Here is a 19,522-nt window from a genome sequence, read left to right as displayed (position 1 = left end):
TCCCGATGTTCATAGACGATGACATTGATACATTCTAAGTGCATACATTATAAAATTAACATCAAATTATGAAATAATTCCTGTATTCTAATAAAATTGGAGATTTAATCTTTTTAATATAATAATTCATGTAAATTAAAATTTTTTAATGATTTATTAAAGTTAATTCAATTAATAATGATGTCGAATTTAATTCAATAATTTAGATAATTTAACAATTAAATTAATGATAAAAAAAATTTTAAATTACATAATAAAAAGAATTTTATCATACCACATTGATATTACTCAATATTAAATTTGATAATTTAAAATTTAATATAATAATATGATATAAAAATAATATAAATAAAAAGTATAAAAATGATATAATTTAAAATTTTAAAAAAATTATTAATAAATTTAATAAAATAAAATATTATTATTTATATTTTTATATTAATATAAATTATAATATAAAAAAAATATTTTATATAATACGATGACATAAATAGTAAGATTTACTCAATATATCATTTTCAGTATAATTGGATTGGTCCAATCGTACCAAAAAGAGTGGTGGGACTGAATCCAAACGGCGCCTTAAACTCAAGGAAAAACATGGTAAGGAAGTTGTAGTCATTTTGTCTACATCTCACAGTCTTACACCTGTCAATATTCCATTGCTACATTTTGTACTTCCTCTGCGTTAGACAACGACTCAGCAAGCTTTTATTTGCAACATCTTAATGCCCCTTACTACCCTCCCCTTTGTTTCTATTCCCGTTCACGTTTCCCACATAACTCCAGTCAAATGAAGGTCATTTTAGTCAAACCGCATAATCAAACGCGGACTTGAAAATGCACATTTAAATCCATTTAATTAACCCAATCCCAAGTCCGTTGTTATAAATACTAACCTCCATCACTCATAATCTTACTTTTTTTTCTTTTTTTCTTTTGTTTCACCTGTTGTATTAAGCGAGAAAGACAAAGAAGCGTTTTTCCACTCAAAATCTTTTTTCTTTAAAACTTGAAAATTTTTTGGCTCTTTTTATGCCTTGTTTGGATTCTACATGAAAATCAGCTTCGATTTGGTGTTGAAAATGGAGGCATTGTGGTTGAAACTGATTTTGGAGCTGAAAAGTTAGGGCTTCTTTTTTTGCTGATGGATCTGGTGCGATACCTTCTCTTAAGCTTAAATTAATCGTAAAAATGCTTCGATTTTTTATTTGCATTCGCTTTTTTTTCTCTGCAATTAAGAAAAATGTCCAAAAAATTCAATCTGGAAAATTTCGGAAAAAGATTAGAATTTACCCGGTGGATTTTTTGAATTTACTACGAAAATTTCGCCTTTTCTCTAGAAAATTAGTATTTTTTTAAAAACAAATCAAGTTTGAAGGATTTCTCTAACACATCTTTTCGACTCCTTTTTGAAGTTTTATGAGAAAAATAATGGCTGAAGCTCATTTTTGCTGCTTGTTTGTCTAGAAAAACGTCGTTTTCTCTTCTCTCAGCAGCCAAACAAGTACGGAAAGGTTTCATTTCTTATTTCATTTTATGTTAAAATTTTGCTTTTATTTTTCCTCTTTCGATTTTCATCTTCCTTTCTGCTTTATTACTTTTCAATCTTTTTTTGTGATAAATACTGAGATATTATTATTTGTTTTGAATAATAATCGCAGGAAAAAGAAAATCGAAGAGTCGGTGATATCTCAAAACAGAACAATATTGAAAACTTAACGCCAATAAAAGCATCGCTACTCAACAACTTAGAAACTGCCCTCATCAACTCGATCACAAAAGACGACAGAAGTCGCTTCATAACTCACTCGCGTCAACTCATCCACGACTCCGATGATGATCCATCGAACCGAAGAAGCGCGGCATTGAAACTTCTCCTCCTGTGTTGTTACTTCGACGCTGTTGAATGCGCCACGTCGCTGCTCAACGGCGAAGTGGAAACTGATTTTCTGCCGATGGTGAATGAGGTGGATATGGCGATGAAGGTGACGGCGTTGCAGGCGGCGTCGGAGGCTCACGCGGCGCGTTGTGTAGAGTTGTTACTAAAGAGACGCGCCCGTACGGAAGCGAGGAGTAAAGATGGACGAAGTCTGCTTGCTCTGGAGATGGTTTTGTCTAGTAGCAGGTAAAAAAATCGAAAATAAAAAGGAAAGAAAATGTCGTTTTCTGTTTTACAAGAAGGCAAAAGCTGTGATGTTTTTAAGCAAGACCGCAAAAGTAATGGCCTTTTTTGGAAATGTTTCTTTTTCTATTCTCGGCTCGTTTTATATTATAATAATTCTTTTTGTTATTTTTTTTTAAATTGAAAAGAATAATGAAAATTTTTGGCTTTTTTCTGTGATTTTCAGGATGGATGTGATTTGGAATCCGGATGACTACTCTGTCGACGACTTGGTGGTTCTGCTTAGTGAAAAGGTTTCCTTAAATATTGTTTGGTTCTCGGGAAAATCATTCTAATATGAAGGAGTTCGCATTTTGACTAATAAAAATTTTCACGTCATTCGGATTTTGACTAATCAGTTGTTTAAAATCCTTATTAGTAAATATTAATAAATCTGAATATTAGACTTGTTTGGCAGGATTTGACTGCGGTGAAACTTCTGAGTGAAAGAACGAAAGCAATAGGCGAGGTGGCGTATTCCATAGCCATGGGAGGCAAAATAGTAGCTTTAGCAGCTCTTCTTATCGTAGCGGCAGAGAAAGTTAACGAGTCTATTGTATTACTACGCGACGCTTATTCGGGGTTAAAGGAGAAAGACACCGTTTACCAATGCGTTATCAGGGAGGCATTATCGTTTGGCCGCCGTGATACGTCGCCGTCAAGAACAGCTAAAAGGAACTATACATCCCCAACCAAAGTCGAGTTCGATACGAAACGGAAGCTTTTGCTTTGCGAGATCGAGTTGCTTCAGCTGTTTGGAGCCGTTGCTCGTAACGGTTGCGGAGACAAGAAGCTGACATCACCGTTAATCCGTGCTGTCAAGGTAGTGTTTAGTGTTAACCTCGATTTTGATAATGATTTGCTCTGGCATTAAGAACATGCGGATACTTTTTTTCTTTTTTATGATATCTATGGGGAATTGGAATTGTAAGCAAATGGACCTTTGTGTCCTTGTCAAAAAGTGGGTGTCGATGTGATAGTTTAATCATTTGATTAATGAACTGTGGGTACTTTGGTAAAGTCCGGGGACCTACAACATGGGACCATTTCGGGGCTCTAAGATGATTGTACTTTGATTTTCTTCAATAATCCATTTTCTTTCTAACAAAACCTTACTTTTCAAAGTTGTAGTCGGAAAAGATTCTCAAAAGGAAAATGAAATGAAAATTTGGAGTTCCAATTAGTAATCATTTTGTGTCACTTTAATGTTTTGATCTCATCTCATGCATTATTTTTGGGCTTTACGTTGTCATAGGCCCGAGATGAAGCTGTAATCGAGCTGCTTCTGAAGACCAACATGGACGTAAATGATGCTGATGCTGAAGGAAACTCTGCTCTGCATTGGTCCCTTAGAATGTCCTGGAGTTCATCTTCACAGCAGATTAAGTCAGTCTCTCTCTCTCTCTCTCTCCATACATGAAAATTTTTTTTTTCCTTATGATCGCTTTGTTGTTGCCAGAATCATATGGCTCCTTTTGAAGCATGGTGCCCGAGTAAACCAAAAAGACAAATTGGAATTAACAGCATTTCACATTGCTGCTGCTAATGGTAATACACAGGCACTCCAGGTATAATTTCTTTAAAATTTTTCTTATTTAAGCGCCACATGCCAGTAGCAAGCTTAAAGAGGTTCTTATACTCCAAAATCTGCAATTTTTATCTTTGACATTTTCCTTTCAATTGTTCTGATAGGTACTTCTACTAGAAGACCCAGATGGCATCAACTACAAAACTATAATGAAAGAAACCCCGTTATTTTTTGCTGTGAAGAATGATCATATTGACTGTGCAGAGCTTCTTCTGCGCTGGGGTGCAAACAGTGAAGTCCTCAACTTGCGGTTGGAAAAAATAATACCCTTTCTTTTAAAGTCATCTTCATGTTATAATGGTTCTTTTATTTGTTTCCTAGAAATTTGCCATTGAAATTTAACTTTAATAGTTAACATCGCTTACATTTGTGCTCCCCAGTAGAGAAAGGCCGATAGACTTGGCTAAGTCACAGGACATACGTTTCATACTAAACACAACCTATAGTACTCTCAGTAAGTGGTGTTTAAAAACATTCCAATGTATGGCATAGTTAACAAACATAAAGACATAAATCTCAATTATTACTAATTTAACTCATCCAGTCTCATGATATTTTTGTGTGCGGTGAATCGTACTTCCCCAGTTGAACAGAAATATACTCCTCGCTTCAAAGGTGATGAAGTTATTTTTGATACATGTGAAACTCTTCTAACCATGGCGGATGAAGAAAGCTGTACTGAAAGGTGACTAAACTTTTCAAAAACTTAAAACCATAAAAAATCCTGCGAATTGTCATCCCTGACATCCATCTCCCCATCACATTCTCTCTCTCTCTCTCTCTCTCTTTGTGTGCTGGTTGAGTATGTTGCTTTCTGTTTTATTTCTTAATTTTCTACTTTCCCTGTTTTTTTAGAACCAACACAAGCCTAAAGACAGAGATCTGTAAGTACTTTGAATCTGGAGGATGTGTCAGAGGTTCTAAGTGCTTTTATGCTCATGGTAAAGAGGAGCTTGGACAGGTGAAACAGGGAATGCACCTCATTCATTCTCCTGCTGCAGAGAAACTGAAACGGAAAATTTTTGTAGGCGGCCTCCATCCTCTGTTGGATTCTGGTTAGAATTTTGTCAAAATCTTTTTTAGTTGCATTTAGACTTGTATGCACTTTTGCTAATGCTGTACTGGTTCAGTCAGGATAAGTTATGGCCCCCCTTTTTTTCTTGAGCAGACTCACTGAGCAAGTTTTTTGAAGGTCAGTTTGGGTCTGTGGAAGACGCCCATGTTGTTACAATTAGAACAGGTGATGAATTACACTCTCGTGGCTTTGGCTTTGTCACTTTTAAACACCGTAAGTCTGTTTCAAAGGCTGTTCAAGCACGCTATGTAACCATCATGGGCAAGCAAGTTGAGATCAAAAGTGCTGTTGGGAGATGGGATGAGTCCTTGAAGCTATCACCTCAACATCAACAGGATCCCAATGATCAATATCAACCACAATTGGAGACATCCAGCGAAAAGAGTGAGGAAGAGATGCCAAGAAGGAAAATCTTGGAAGAGGCTAAAGCTGATCAAATCTCATGGGTGAATAAATTACTCCATGGCCAACCGAAGACGTTTCCTGAATCTCAAGTACTCGTTAGCACCCCCTCCACCAACTGCAATATTCCAATATGGTTGAGAACTTTCAAGAAGTGGCTTCCCAGTTTCTTACAGGAGTTATCAAAGAAACCAAAGGAAGGGGAATACCCTCTGTCATCATTGAAGGCAGATTTCAGGGCTGCATTTGGCCTAGAACTTGACCATGTTTCTCTTGGTTACCATAAGCTTAGTGATTTTATGAGATGTTTTCCTGATCTTTGTCGCATGAAGGTCATGCCAATAGGAGGATGTGGATCTCCCAATCACATGGTGCTCATGCCTTGCCTACCTATGCCTGATTGGAAATTGCGTCAGCCACTCTCCGTGCACTACCCACCCTCTTGTGCTGCACCACCTGATGACAGTACAGATACTGATTCTAATGATTCCAAGTATCCTCAGGATCTTCTCTCAAATTCTTGTGAAAATGTTAGCATCAGCAGTGGCGAGATTGATCCATCTAAAAACGTTCTGCAAGAGAATTTAGCTCCGAAGAATAAATTGCCTGTTGTTCACTCAAGTTTTATGCAATTCTTAAAGTCAGACTTTTGCCTTACTCAAACAAAGCTATATAATGAAAGAAAAAGTGGGACAGCAAATGCCAATGATGAAGGAGGGACTCGGGGGTTTAATGAGAGGAAACTCAGTCATAAAGGAAGGCATTTGGTTCTGGAGGCTCTTCTAAGAAAAAGGAATAACTCATCCATATTCTTTCTTCGTCAATTTGATTTCTATCACGTAAGCAGCTAACAACACTTTCATGAATTTATGTCAAACATTTCACAACAATAACAGAATCATGGTTTGATGTGTGCAGAATTACAAGGCAAGCATTAAGCAGGGAAAGTGCTTCTGGTGCAACCAGCCAAAGTTTTTGTGGGCCAACTTTCCTTGCCAACACTTGCTGTGGTGTGGCGACTGTAAAATAGAAGCTGCGCGAGCAGCTGGTGATTTCGATCATAGATGTGTGGTATGTGACGTGAAAGTGCAAAAGTTCATCTTACCTACACTGGATAGATACCCTCAGTCTTTACATGGAAAGGTCCTCAAAAATGAGGAATTTCCTCCTTTCCATATACAAAAGTAAGTCTTCCCCAAAGCCAGCATCTTCGCAAACAGATCTTCAGTTTTTTGTCAATTTAAAAGAAAAGAAAAAATCCTAATGTTCTTATTGCCCTTTTTCTTTGCAGTGCTTCGAAGAAGGATTCTCCTTTGGTTGTTAAGCCTCTGCATGCATAGTAGTACAGTAATGCTTTGGAACGAGCAGACAAATAGGAAAAATAGGTGGTAAGGGTGGGTAAAGATTTCCCACCTGCATATTTTGCACAAAAACTCGTATAGTTTACTTGGGACTTGATGTCCATACTTTTTTCTTGTGTGGTGAAAACCATCTGCCTGGCACTAACTTGTAAGTATGCTTAACTCTTGCAAACTTAAAAAGGTTTTTCAGAAAATTTTCCATCTCTTCTGCTGATGTTGAATCAAACAGAATCAGAAATATGAGACCTTTTGGATATTTTGTATATTTCTTTCGTTTGTTCCCGCTCTCATGGTGATGATGGATCGACAATCGACTGTATCACAAACTCAATTGCGGATAGGAAATTACAAAAAGGTAACTCTTAGGCTGCTGATTTCTTTGATGAGAACTCTCTTGACATTACACCGTGAATGCTTAAGAATTCGGTACAAAGCATGCTGCATTAAAGCATCTTGATTATAGAAATCTGCTTGATCCTCTATGGAAACTCAATACACAATTTTAACAGTTAATTCTTAAGTTATTACCCTTTGACCATGGTCATGGACATGGTAGCTTCCTAAATGAATTCATGTCAGTAATTTTCAGATTGATAAAAATCCCGAACAGCCAGACAAAGATTAGCTAGTTGAAAGAGTGCTTTTAATTTAATAATCAGATTTCACGTCCTGATAATTTCTACAATCTAAATTGAAAAAAAAAACATTCATTGAGTTTCGTTACAACTCATTAGGGGCTAATAATTTCTCTTATTCCCTACATATCACAGGATGTAGTAGTGCTTTTTCCCTTTTTTTCCCTTTTTTCCTTTATCCCTTTATAAATAGGCCGCAAGCCGTAGGACACGGTAATTTTGGAAACTTTTGTCGGGAAATTAGACGTCTGAAACTTGATTTAAGATCACTTTAGCATAATAATTCCAGATCTCACCTGCAATATCAGATGAAAAAAAAAAAGAAACATTTGAAAAATTTTCAAGAGATAGGAACCACCTTCAATCATGCAAGGCGGTGAAGAAACCTGCTATCAGTGTTGGAAACCACACCAAATCAGTTTAAGCGTAGAGAAGACATTCCGGCACCTTTTAATCTATAAAGTTATTCCTTATACAGCAGATTTAGGATTCAGTGAAACAAGGAGAAAAAAAGAACAAAAGAGCAATAAGCCTACATATTATGAATACCAACTCAAGTGAAGAATGGACCAATTACAGAGTTTAACCCTAAGGGTCAACACACAAATAAGTCCCCCAACAAATGAAATGCATTTTGTTGCCTCCAAAATACAATGTGCTTCACAAACTTAATCCTAAAATGAGCCCCTAAATTGACAACATTACCATTCAAGCATCTTTCTCACCTTCAAATTTTATATTCACTCATCTGAAAATGGAGATTTTCCCTTGATTCTCGGAAATAACTAATGCTTTGCCACCATAATAACAGAAAGGGGCCATTATAAAGCGAGCAAACGGGTGCTTCTCTATGCCTGGTTTTACCTAAGGTCTAAAAAGATTATGGCAGAGATTTTCTTCTCCCACCCTTCTCATATCTTTCTTTGCTTTTGTCTATCCTCTTCCAATGCAAATTCGAATAAGAAAAGATTTATCAGCAAAGCTAAAACAGTAGCTGTGTTGACTACGCATATTAGGTACCTATAATATGATTACGCTGCTACTTTTGATGAATTGTCTGCAAGAGCAGATTTATCTTGCCTTTTCCTGCAGGGAAAACACCAAAATTGTTAGCATAGATGGTTAATCATAAGGTAAAACCTATAGATGGTACTGAATCCCCCCCCCCCCCCCCCCCTCCAAAAAAAAAAAGAAAACCCTCATGCAAATAGCATATCAACATCGTCCACAGTTATGTCTTTTATATCCACTTAAGTTTCATGTTTGCTTGCGGTTGATAATTATTGTCAAGTAAAATTTTCATTTTGGTTTCTCTTTAAATTTTTTTTTCCATTTTTCCTAGGGAAGGGGGAGAGGGGGGGGGGGGGGGGGGGGTTTGGGTGTCTCATAACATTTAGAACAGAGAAAATTATTCGACAATGAGATCAACCAGGGATTAATCCTAATTGCATTAAATGTGAAATAGCACAGGGGAGATGAGAGAGGTTCATTGCCATATCTCTATCTTCATTGGGGAGGTGCAATTTTGACTGTGAGCCTTAAATAATGTTTTAGCATAAGAAAACAATCATATATTTTAAAACAACTCAGCTATCATGAGGGTCCATCCATCCCTCACATACATACACAGAAAGTTTTACATTTAGCTGAAAGAAAAAGTAGAAAGCAAATAACAACAAAACACAGTTAAAACTGGAATCCCATGCCAAATTTCTTATTCTGCAATAAGCCATGTGGTTATTTTAATAGCAAGAAACTTACTTCTCATGTAACTTGATAATTGACCTGCGTCTCTGATATCCTTCTTCCTTCTCTTGAGGCTTAGGTTTCTTTCCCTGTCTCGATTCTGGTTTCCAGCATGCATTAACAAGAGACTTACCCAACAAGTCAGCAACATCAACAGCCATTTCTTCTGCTTTCTTCACGTAAGGAAAGGTTTCCTCCTTGAAGTGGTTAGATAGCCACAGATACATAGATAAAACTTGATGTTTAGTCTCAAGATCCAGGAGCTCAGCATCATTTTTAGCAGAACCTTTTGGCATGCCCATTGCTATGCTTACTGGGACATTTTTACTGTAAGACGAAGCAAACCTAAGGAGATGATACATTGCTTTCGGGTCTCTAACATTAACTGGAGCAAAACAGAAGTTGAACCTATCTTCCAAAGATAATCCCTGGACCTTTTCCAACATATTTGCCACCTTCTTAATATGATCATGACGGCACAAAAAGTATGACCCATCCAAACGACAATTTTCACCAAACTTTTCAAGCAACTTGCAGAAAGTAACATTTGGGGATTGCCCAGCAAACAATTCAACCTGCTCAAAGAAAGGAAAGAGACCCACTTTCTTAACTTCTTCAAAGGGCTGCTTTAAACAATCAATTAGATAATCCAGATCATCTAAATGCAAGGTTGTTGTCAGTCCATCCGGATAACGGCTTCCTCTACGACCAGCTCTTCCCGCAATTTGCTTAACCTGTGATGCTGGGACTGCAACAATCTTGTCACCATTGTACTTTGAAAGACTATAAAAGACAACTCTCCTAATATTAAGATTCAATCCCATTCCCACAGCATCACTGGCAACAAGCACATCAAACTCATTATCTTGATCATTAAACAAGTTAGCTTGCTGTCTGCGAGTCTCTGGTGGCAGAGCACCATAAATAACACAGCAGCGGTGACTTGTGTGTTTCTCAATGGCCATTTTCACCTCAAATATCTCTCTCCTTGAGAAAGCAACAACACAGTCACCAGATCGAACATTTCGAAGGTCTCCCAGCAGAGTCTTGGCTTCAACCGCTAATGGTTTGAACCTGCCATAATGATGCTCATGCAACTCATCTCCAGTTTCAGAACATATCTTTCTGACAATATTGAGAACAGTTGGATCTCCACACAAATGTATCTCATCAGCTTTCAATCCAAGCAATGCACGTGTCCATGCATAACCTCTATACGGGTCTGACATCATCTGGATTTCATCAATCACAGCTATATCATATAATTCCTCTGTTGACACCATTTCCACAGTGCAGGCAACATGATTCGAAAATGGGACAAATTTCTTTTCTTGCCCTGTGTGGAGACTACAGTAAACTCCTTGTGCATTCACTTTGTCAAAAACTTCCATAGCCAAAAGCCTAAGCGGACTGCAATAAACACCCTTCTTTGCTTCCATAAAACGCTGCAAAGCATTGTAAGTCTTGCCACTATTTGTTGGACCACAGTGATAAACAATCTTACGCTTCATTGCCCTCGCAAAGGGAAACCATGTATGTGGCTCTGTAAGATCTGCGGACTGAATCATACTTCGAAACTGCTTGATCTCATTTGGAAACTCTTCAATACAAAACTCCACAAATATAGGGAAAAGAAACTTAACAGCAGCATCAGATGGACCTAGTGATATCACGTGCTCAGCAACAACAGCTGAACATTTCTTAGAGAAAAAGCTGCGAAACTTATGGACAGCTGTAGGGAAAAATGACCTGCCAATGTAAATGGCAAGAGACTGATTGGCTGCCAACCCTGATTTACTGAAATAATTGAAAACTTCTTGTACAATCTCCCAATCAGCTCGTTTCAGCTTTGCATGCTTTTCAATATTACGAAGTTCCTGATACAATTCCACAGGATCACGAAAAGCCACTTGCTTGCCACCCACAGTTTTATCATTACTTACATCATCACTTTCATATTTTGACTCAACAACTGTTGAATCACACATACCATTCTCCTTAAAATCATCAATACCATCGTCAACCAAATTCTCATGGACACCATCAAAACCATTAATTCTCGTTAAATTCACAATATCCTTATTCTCTTTATCACTTTCATGTTCCGACTCAACATCTCTTGAACCATACATACCGTTCTCATTAAAACCATCAACACCTTCCTCACCCTTATTCTCAGTGACACCATCAAAATCTATACTTTTCACAAAATCCACAATATTCTTCTCCTCACTTCTTTTCCTTCTCGAACCACGCATTACACTATCCTCCCCACCATCATCATCCCCATTTTCAACAACAGACGAAAAAGGTCTCACATTAGCATCTCCGAAGTTCCTAAATTTACCACCTAAACCAACCAAACTCGTCGAAAATTCTCTTCCGGGCATATCGAAAGATGGCACAAAAGGGTCTTTATCCGAAACCCAGTTTTCATATTGCCGTAGAGAATGAAAATACCGATTGGATAACATAAACTTAACTCTAGAAACATTGTTCTTAGATGTATAGATTCTAAACAGAAACGTTGCCAAGCCTTTTCCCATTAAAAACGCCACATAAAAAGAGTATAAACCCAACACTGTTTTTTTTTAAAGGCAATAAAAAGATGAAATAGCAATAAGTTAACAGGTGTTAAATTTGGTGATAAAAGAACGGGAGATTAAGAAAACAAAAAGGGTAATTGATGGAGCTTACCTGCAGAGGACTGAGATAGAGAAAAGACAGACTGAGAGAGAAAATGGAGGGAAAATAGTGGCTATGGTTAAGCCACCAAAAACCCTAAACCCCAGAGTCGGTTCGGAGCAATTACAGAGGAAGTTTGGAACTTAAGGGGCTAGACTCAGTTCTATTTGAGTCCACTGAAGCAAAGTTTAATGGGCTTTGTTGCCTTTGAGTTGGCCCAATTTTTTGGGTAGTCAGTTACGAAGCCCACATATTTTCTTTCTATAAATTAGTTTTTTGGATTATGAGGGTAGTTGATAGATACAATAATAATCATCTTAATTTATATATATATATATATATATATCTATATTTATATATAAAATAGAATTAAACAAAAAGAAAGAAATAATATTACAAAGAGGATTAATATTTTTTTAGCATAAGATAATTCAATTCTTAACAAATGAAAAAAAATATTTTTAATATATGAAATTAAATCTACATGTCTTGTTAACTGGTTATCTCTTTAATTAGTTGACATTTCATTAGAGTTGACATTTGAAAATTAAAAATTCGAGAAAGTTTATGTGCATATTGTCTTTTTCAACCAGATATATAATAGGATAGGGGTTTAAGGATAAATTAAAAATTTAAAAAAAATTTACATATCTTATTATATTCGTAAAAATTACATAAATAATTTAAATTATATAAATTTTGAAAAAATAATTTTGATTAATAAATAAAATTATTTTTATCATAATCTTTATATACATTAACACAAGATATGATGATATTATTTAATATAATCTATTCATAATATTATATTATCTTATTATATTTATAATCTTATGTATCAAACATGTCGTTAAATTATATAATAAAAAATTAATTTTAGAATATTAATTAAAGTTAATTAAAATATTATTTTAAAAATTTTTTATTTTTTAAAAAAATTTAAAAAAATTAAAAATACTAAAATTTAAACTCTAAACTGAATAAGTGTTAAAAAATAATTGCATAAATCATATAAACTAAAATGCAGGTTTGAAACTTCTTTCATTTGAATATTCATTTGTTTCATTATTTAATCCCGTCATTTGCAAGCACCAAAAAGGGATTTTAACTCCCACCGTTGTTAATTTGATGTACATATAAAATTGGATTTAATGTCATGTTTATAGTTGATATTGCATCCCAGCCATTTTTAACAAAATAGACAAGTATCATGAATCAAACAATTATAATGAAGACATAAAACAATTAGAGCTATCGATTTTATCTAAACTCAACGAAAAATTCAACTTTTACTCAAATAAAAATGAAAATGAAAACTTTTACTCAAATAAAGATGAAGATGAAAATTATATTGTGAAAATAAAAATATATATAAATTTAAATTTTTTATTGCATATAAAGATGAAAATGAATAATATAACATTTGCCCCATATTTGTACCTTATATATATATATATTTATAGTAAATAATTTTTTTATTAAATAATATAAATTATTATTTTAAATTAATTAAACTAATATATTTTTATTTAAAAAATATATTATATATATTTATAAAACATTACATAAATATGTTAGATAAAAATTAAAAAAAAACTTAAAAATAAATTTAATTTTTATTATTTATTAAAAAATTATAGATATGAAAATTATCTAAATCCATTAAATACTCGCGAAGATAAAAATGAAAATAGATTTGAAATATTCTTTAAATATAAGTATGAAAATAAATATAATATAAAAATCTAAAAATTAAAAAAAAAAAAAAATACTGTACCCGTCTCGTACCCTATCCCTTAACATCCTTATAACCAATAACTGTTGTGTACAACAGCTCCTCTCTTTGCCATATATGTCCACAAGTATATAATCCTCCTTCAACAAACATGGGAAATTGACAAATTGTGGGAGTTTCAACATGGGATTTTTGTACATGTTCATCATCCCGAAAGAGATGTTGGGCGACCCTGTCATGAACTTATTTCCTCTAGAATTACTGGCAGATCCATGTTCTCGCCGCCTCTTTGAATCTTTAAGATCACTTTATCCCCCACATTGTATTCATCCAATGATTTGTATAACTCTCCTTTGTTTTTAACCTGATGATAGGTTGCAAAAAGAGAAAACAACAGTGTTTTAAGATATGAATGTCATATAAAACTGCATCGAATCATTGAATGTGATGCACATGAAACAAAAATACTTCATTCCAACATGATTTAGCACGCCAGGTTGACAAAAATGACAACTTAAATTTGAACAATGGCTCATATCTTGCTCAACTGGAAAATGCGAAACCAGAATGGAAGCAATCAAGAACAATGATCTGCTTGATATCGACATGAAATAACAAAGAGGAGCCAAATGATTTCAAGCCAGAACACTATCAGATTATCACATTAACAAAACAAAATTCTTACTTTCGAAATTATATAGATAATTTATCATCTTGCATGATGTTAAAAGAACGTGTTTAGATAGGGAACTAGAAGAGTAGAAACTTATGAGGAAACTCACAGATCTGTTGTCGACTGCAAGAATGATATCTCCAAGTACAATATTACCAGCAAAACCCCTGGTGGTAGGGAGTAGCCCAGCCTTGGCGGCAAGACTGTTCCCAGGAACCTAAAGTACCATGTAGTAAAGTACCATGAAGTAAATATAAGAAATTTTTAAATATTCTTCAAGCAACAGCACATAGACGGTATAAAATCTCTAAGTTATTGAAAAGATGGGTACACTTTAAAAGTTTAAAAGTCCAAACTAAATTTGAAATACCTGAAGGATGAGGGCCCCTTTTCGAACATTAAGTTGATTAGCAATCAGATCAGGAGCAACTTCAATATTCAAACCTGCTCGAACAGCCTGACAGTGGATGAAAAATGAGATAGGAAGTACTAGAGCTTGTTCATTCAGAGTAACATTAGGTTAAAATCGTTCAGATGCTCAACTCTTAGTAATAACACCCATCCTTTTATACCCAAATATTGCAGAATTATGAGTTTAGTGATGGTTAAAATGCAGAGAAGGTGAAAGTAAAAGGTCCTTACTGAGAAGGACTAGAAAAAGGGGGTTAGCAAAAATCAGAAAATAGGAGGAAAGCAAGAATTTGACCGGTAATGAAACTTACTTTGCCAAACTGGATCAGCTGAGGTACAATCTTAAGCACCGTGGAGGAAGGGATTGCAAATCCTACACCTGCTGATGTACCTGAAATACAAATAACAAATCAGAATGCAATACATAGGAAGCTGCTAGATTTTAATACTACTATTATTTTTGGCCACGGGAAACATCTAATCATGAAATATATCTTCCCATCAAGATAAAGCAATCAATATCAGATAACTACTTTGTTTCAGATTATGGCACATGACATATGCAACAAAAAAAATGGAACATAAAATGACCTGTCTGTGTGAATATAGCTGTATTAATTCCAATCAGATTTCCTTTAGAATCCAACAGAGGGCCTCCACTGCAACAAATAAAGAAAGCCATGAGGTAGAAAGCAGTGAACAATTTGTTTAAAGACATTAACTTTAAAGTTTAAGAAGGATACTGAGGATTAGACAAATCATTTGGTAAACCTGTTTCCTGGATTGATGGCTGCATCTGTTTGAATTCCACCACCAATCGTGACTCCAGTTTGACTAAAAATGTCTCGGTTCAATCCACTAATAACTCCAACGGTAAGGGTATGATCAAAACCAAATGGATTTCCAATTGCTAGACATTGCTGTCCTACTCTTAGAGAAGATGATTGCCCCACCTTAATTGGCCTCAACAAATCTTCAGAGGCTTCTACCTAGCATGTTGAGGAGATCAGCATCAGTTGCTCATAAACTTTCGGCAAACTAGAATATTACAGAGTATATGCACAATTAGAACAGCATCGCCTGGATGGATAATTTGATCAAGCCTATGCCATTACAGGTAATATAGATTTTCTTTTTCCTTTTTGGTAAAAGGAGATATACATTTGTTTCTAATTTTGAGTTAGAATGAATAATTTCCTTCATCTCATTGTTTAGGAAATTGGAGTTTCTATGTCAAAATTATTCATTAAATGTTCTGTGACAAACAACTGAGTCTCCGATATAGAATAGGCCCACATAACTTCCCTTTGAAGAGGAGACTAATTCTTAAATTGATATGCAACCATGTGAACATGCATATATACACAAGTTATGATCGGCTTACATCTTTATATACAATTATTGATGGTTACACATCATTTTGATTAATTTGGTGTAATATAAATTCTATTAAACCAAAATCAATCGTCTATTTGTGTATCTACAAGCTTCAAGTTTATTGAAAATGCAAACAAAGAGATACACATACATTGGTGTAGCCTGTAATATAATCAGACCAAACAATCAAGGCAGTTCAGCCAGTACTTTACAGGAAAATAAAAAGAAAAGATACCTTTAAAACAGCAAGATCTTTAGAGCGATCGGCACCAATCAACTTACCCTCAAAATTCTTTTGTACCCTATAAAGCAGCAATTAGATTAGACAATTAAAGAAAAAGCTGCAGCAGTCAAAAACTTAATACTAGATAATGCAACTCAATTTACCAGCAAAGGCTAAAGGTACTGCAAATCTCACCCTTCTGATGCTAGGATATTAACTCGTGCAACAACTTGCCCAGGACTTGGATTTCTTGAGAGGGAATTGCCTATCACTGAACATGCAAAGGGAATGGTTAACCAGGAAAAATAACAAGAGAGAAAGGACAGGAAAGTTTATAGAAGAAAAATATAAAATAAGAATCTTTATCTGATATAGCTGATACTGATTATAAATTAACATTACATAGGAGGATGTTTCAGTGAGGCATCAATTAGGATTCTCATGTAATGGAGATTCCTTGTATAATCATGTATTAGCACTCATCAGAGCAGATAACTGCTACTGGAAACAAAAAGTCTACTGGAACTCTTGATGTCCGTGATCAATATATAGTTATTTGAGTTCATGTACTAGCTCTTATTCTTACCATGATAATTTGTCACAATATGTCCCAGTTCATCCCAGACAACACCAGAACCATTTCCTTCTGGAATCTGCCAGTAAACATTTTGCAGTACCCTTGATGAGTTAATAAGCATAAGGGCATTTTTAAGTTAATGCAGCAAAATAGTTAATGGATAGCTCTGAGTGTAGTCATGAGAGAGAGAGAGAGAGAGAGAGAGAGAGAGTCTCTAACCTACCTGTCATAAGCTTGCTTGTGTGAATTAGAAGATTACAGACAATGATAGATCAATGAAAATCAGAAAAATACCTCAACAGCACCAGTTACATTAAGTTGAGGGCGCAATGTTATATCAAATATGTTGACAACAGAGTATGTATTCTTTTCAAAGAGTTGAACAGTTCTTTCCTGCCAAATTGGCATGTATAAGTTTAACACATGATGAATACTAGTATGGAAGAGCTCAGAACTATAAACTAATCACAGAATTCCAAAGGGAGGATAACAATGATTTATTGAAAATGAACCTCAGAAGGGAAGAGAGCTCCAGAAGGGAAAACAGGAGGAGTTACATCTTCAACTGTCACTGATGGATCCCCCAATGTTTGAGCTGCAAATCCACAATGTATCCCATCATCAGAAGCAAATTGGTAAAAACACCGAGGAATTAAGAAGGAAGGAAGAACATTAAACTTGAAGTGGCCACCAACACCATATCCTTTCAACAGAACGGTTTCCATTTATAACTTCTTTGCACCTTTGCAAGACAATAAAGGCTTAGCTGCCCACCAATATGTAGTTGCTAGTTAACTACTGCTATAAATTTTACTGGCAAGTGCATTCAAATAGATGACACCAGATTGAAACTAATTTACATGAGTAAGTTTGGTAATCAATTACAATGCAATCTGCTAAGTAAAAGGAGAACCAGAGTTGAAATGTGCAGACCTGATAAGTGCCACGAAGGATGGTAACTCCAACAGGCAACAAGACTTGCGAGCAACACCCTCCTTGTTGCTAATGGAATACTTTTTCCTATTATTATTTCACCCAAATCCACCATTCGTTCACCAACCTTCCTAAAAGCACCAATCAACAAACATTAAAATAATACTATAACAAAACTGAATAAAACATGAAAGTTGAAATCATTTTCTGCAACATCAATGACTAGCATATAAATTACCAATCCTGGCCATTACTACTAGCATTCACTTTGTTGAATAAAAACAGATTTTTTTGGATAGAAAACGGATATTTTTTCATAAGTACGAATATATATATATATATATATATATATTAATGGGTATATAACATACATGTGTTTTCACTTAATAGTGACATCCATACATGCACACATACATAAATAACCACATACACATACATACAGAATCAGATACACACGTATACTCACATACATAATGATGCTTATATTGATACATACATTCACCCATACTGACCTTAGAATGATGCTCCTATGTAAATATAAACACAAGCACAGGTTCTCTTATAAATACTAGAAAAAAAAAATTACACCCACATTAAAATGAGGCAAAGAAATTTTAAAAAGAAAGTAAAAAAATAAACTTTATTAATTTCACCAAGCAAAGACGTGTAAAAAACTAAATGGGTATAAAAGATTAGCAGAGTTTAATGAAAGAAATGTGAAAACTAACCTTAAAACGGAAATGGGTTTGTGAGAAACGATGTCATTATGGGAGCCACTGGAACATAAAGTAGACAAGAGTTCGCGACGACCCATGAACAACTGACTCTTAACGCTGTTCATGTTAAGGTTTAATGAACAAGAATTGCTGCAAACTAAAACTTGCATTTTTGTGGTTTTTTTCTTGTTTTTGGTGGGTTATTGTGAATTATAGTAAATTATAGAAATTACCAAAAAAAATAAACAAATCAAATCAAAATTTTTTTTCTCTGAAGCTGAGTTGCAGCGGAAATGGTGGGAGTAGATGATAATCCACTAAATTTCAGGTCTGTGCTTTGAAATGTAGAATTACATAAAAAAAAAACCACATTTATGCTCAAATTACCAATTTGATCCCTAATTTTCATTTATTTGTATTGTTACACCAGTACCTTTTATCTCATTACTATTGGATGCACCATACAATTTTTAATTTTTTATTAATATAAATTTAAAACTTTTTTATTAATTTGAATAAATTAATAAAATTAATAACAAAAAATAATAAATAATATTAATCAATCAATTATGCTAAGTCGACAAAAAATTGAATATATCTCATTATTTATATAATCAAAATTTTAATTTGGCGTATGATTAAGTTAGATTTTATTTTCTTTTCCATCAACATTGGTTTGTCAATGACCGAAAAGTAAATTGGCACCAATCACCTTTGTTGGATAACTCAATGCCAAATTAGCTTTTTGTAACATGTATTTATAAGATAAAGTGCATTATGCAAAGAACCAAAGGTGTTTCATTATCTATAAGATCAAATTTTTATTTCACATTTGATTAATATGGATTTTAATTTATTTTATTTTTATTTTCTTTTCATCAAAATATTGCTTAACGAGTTAATGCCAGATTTTTTTTTTTTTTGGTAATAGGTAATCATAAGGTACAATGAATTATGTAAAAAAAAAATTTGAATATTGTTAAGATAAGCAAACATCCATTTCTCTAATTTGATGAATATCACATTTTTATTTTTAATGATTTATTTTGACATTTAATTCTTCATCCCTATTTATAAATTGACCCACATCACTATTTTATCAAGAGGAAAGGGAAAAAATGAAGAGGTTAATCCATTTTTTATACTTTCTTTTATTTGTGAAGCAGATTAAAAGATGCTCAATGATTATTAATGTCAATTTAACTGAGGATGTAATATTTG

At 34.4% G+C, this 19,522-nt stretch overlaps 3 protein-coding genes across 8 annotated transcripts; 1 reads left to right on the top strand and 2 right to left on the bottom strand.

Moving 5' to 3' along the window:
* The first annotated feature begins 918 nt into the window (after window positions 1-918).
* On the top strand, window positions 919-6,852 carry LOC149516610 (uncharacterized). 4 transcript variants are annotated; one of them, XR_016345861.1, is made up of 15 exons: window positions 919-1,156; window positions 1,419-1,507; window positions 1,665-2,128; window positions 2,352-2,418; window positions 2,583-2,987; window positions 3,420-3,550; window positions 3,624-3,732; window positions 3,857-4,002; window positions 4,133-4,206; window positions 4,338-4,437; window positions 4,608-4,807; window positions 4,921-6,068; window positions 6,148-6,413; window positions 6,521-6,738; window positions 6,820-6,852. XR_016345861.1 is itself a non-coding variant. In XM_089766990.1 (14 exons), the coding sequence occupies exons 3-14, from the start codon at window positions 1,959-1,961 to the stop codon at window positions 6,567-6,569; spliced, it is 2,865 nt and encodes a 954-aa protein (XP_089623116.1). In that variant the 5' UTR covers window positions 919-1,156; window positions 1,471-1,517; window positions 1,665-1,958; the 3' UTR covers window positions 6,570-6,784. The 4 variants fall into 4 exon arrangements, 3 of the variants coding, with proteins under 3 accessions (XP_089623116.1, XP_089623115.1, XP_089623114.1); XM_089766990.1 differs by lacking the exon at window positions 6,820-6,852 and having other exon boundaries at window positions 1,471-1,517; window positions 6,521-6,784; XM_089766989.1 differs by lacking the exon at window positions 6,820-6,852 and having other exon boundaries at window positions 6,521-6,784.
* Window positions 6,853-7,216: 364 nt separating this feature from the next.
* Window positions 7,217-11,772, bottom strand: LOC111292055 (DExH-box ATP-dependent RNA helicase DExH18, mitochondrial-like). Of its 2 annotated transcripts, XM_089766991.1 has the most exons (4): window positions 11,669-11,772; window positions 8,987-11,552; window positions 8,246-8,311; window positions 7,217-7,521 (listed from the first exon to the last, which is right to left on the bottom strand). In XM_089766991.1, exons 2-3 carry the CDS (start codon window positions 11,515-11,517, stop codon window positions 8,257-8,259), a joined length of 2,586 nt encoding a protein of 861 aa, XP_089623117.1. In that variant the 5' UTR covers window positions 11,518-11,552; window positions 11,669-11,772; the 3' UTR covers window positions 7,217-7,521; window positions 8,246-8,256. The 2 variants fall into 2 exon arrangements, with proteins under 2 accessions (XP_089623117.1, XP_022739977.1); XM_022884242.2 differs by lacking the exon at window positions 7,217-7,521 and having other exon boundaries at window positions 7,645-8,311.
* Window positions 11,773-13,433: 1,661 nt separating this feature from the next.
* DEG8 (Trypsin family protein with PDZ domain-containing protein) lies at window positions 13,434-18,649 on the bottom strand. Of its 2 annotated transcripts, none has more exons than XM_022884559.2 (13): window positions 18,314-18,649; window positions 17,586-17,716; window positions 17,165-17,247; window positions 16,947-17,045; window positions 16,662-16,728; window positions 16,271-16,346; window positions 16,088-16,154; window positions 15,247-15,464; window positions 15,067-15,134; window positions 14,787-14,866; window positions 14,435-14,521; window positions 14,174-14,281; window positions 13,434-13,755 (listed from the first exon to the last, which is right to left on the bottom strand). In XM_022884559.2, exons 1-13 carry the CDS (start codon window positions 18,469-18,471, stop codon window positions 13,627-13,629), a joined length of 1,371 nt encoding a protein of 456 aa, XP_022740294.1. In that variant the 5' UTR covers window positions 18,472-18,649; the 3' UTR covers window positions 13,434-13,626. The 2 variants fall into 2 exon arrangements, with proteins under 2 accessions (XP_022740294.1, XP_022740295.1); XM_022884560.2 differs by having other exon boundaries at window positions 17,586-17,712; window positions 18,314-18,452.
* Between the last annotated feature and the right edge of the window lie 873 nt (window positions 18,650-19,522).

This window comes from Durio zibethinus, chromosome 10 (genome assembly GCF_047325235.1).
Source record: "Durio zibethinus cultivar Kanyao isolate XHJ-2024 chromosome 10, ASM4732523v1, whole genome shotgun sequence".
Classification (NCBI taxonomy): Eukaryota; Viridiplantae; Streptophyta; class Magnoliopsida; order Malvales; family Malvaceae; genus Durio; species Durio zibethinus.
This window is presented reverse-complemented; position numbering and strand designations above follow the sequence as displayed.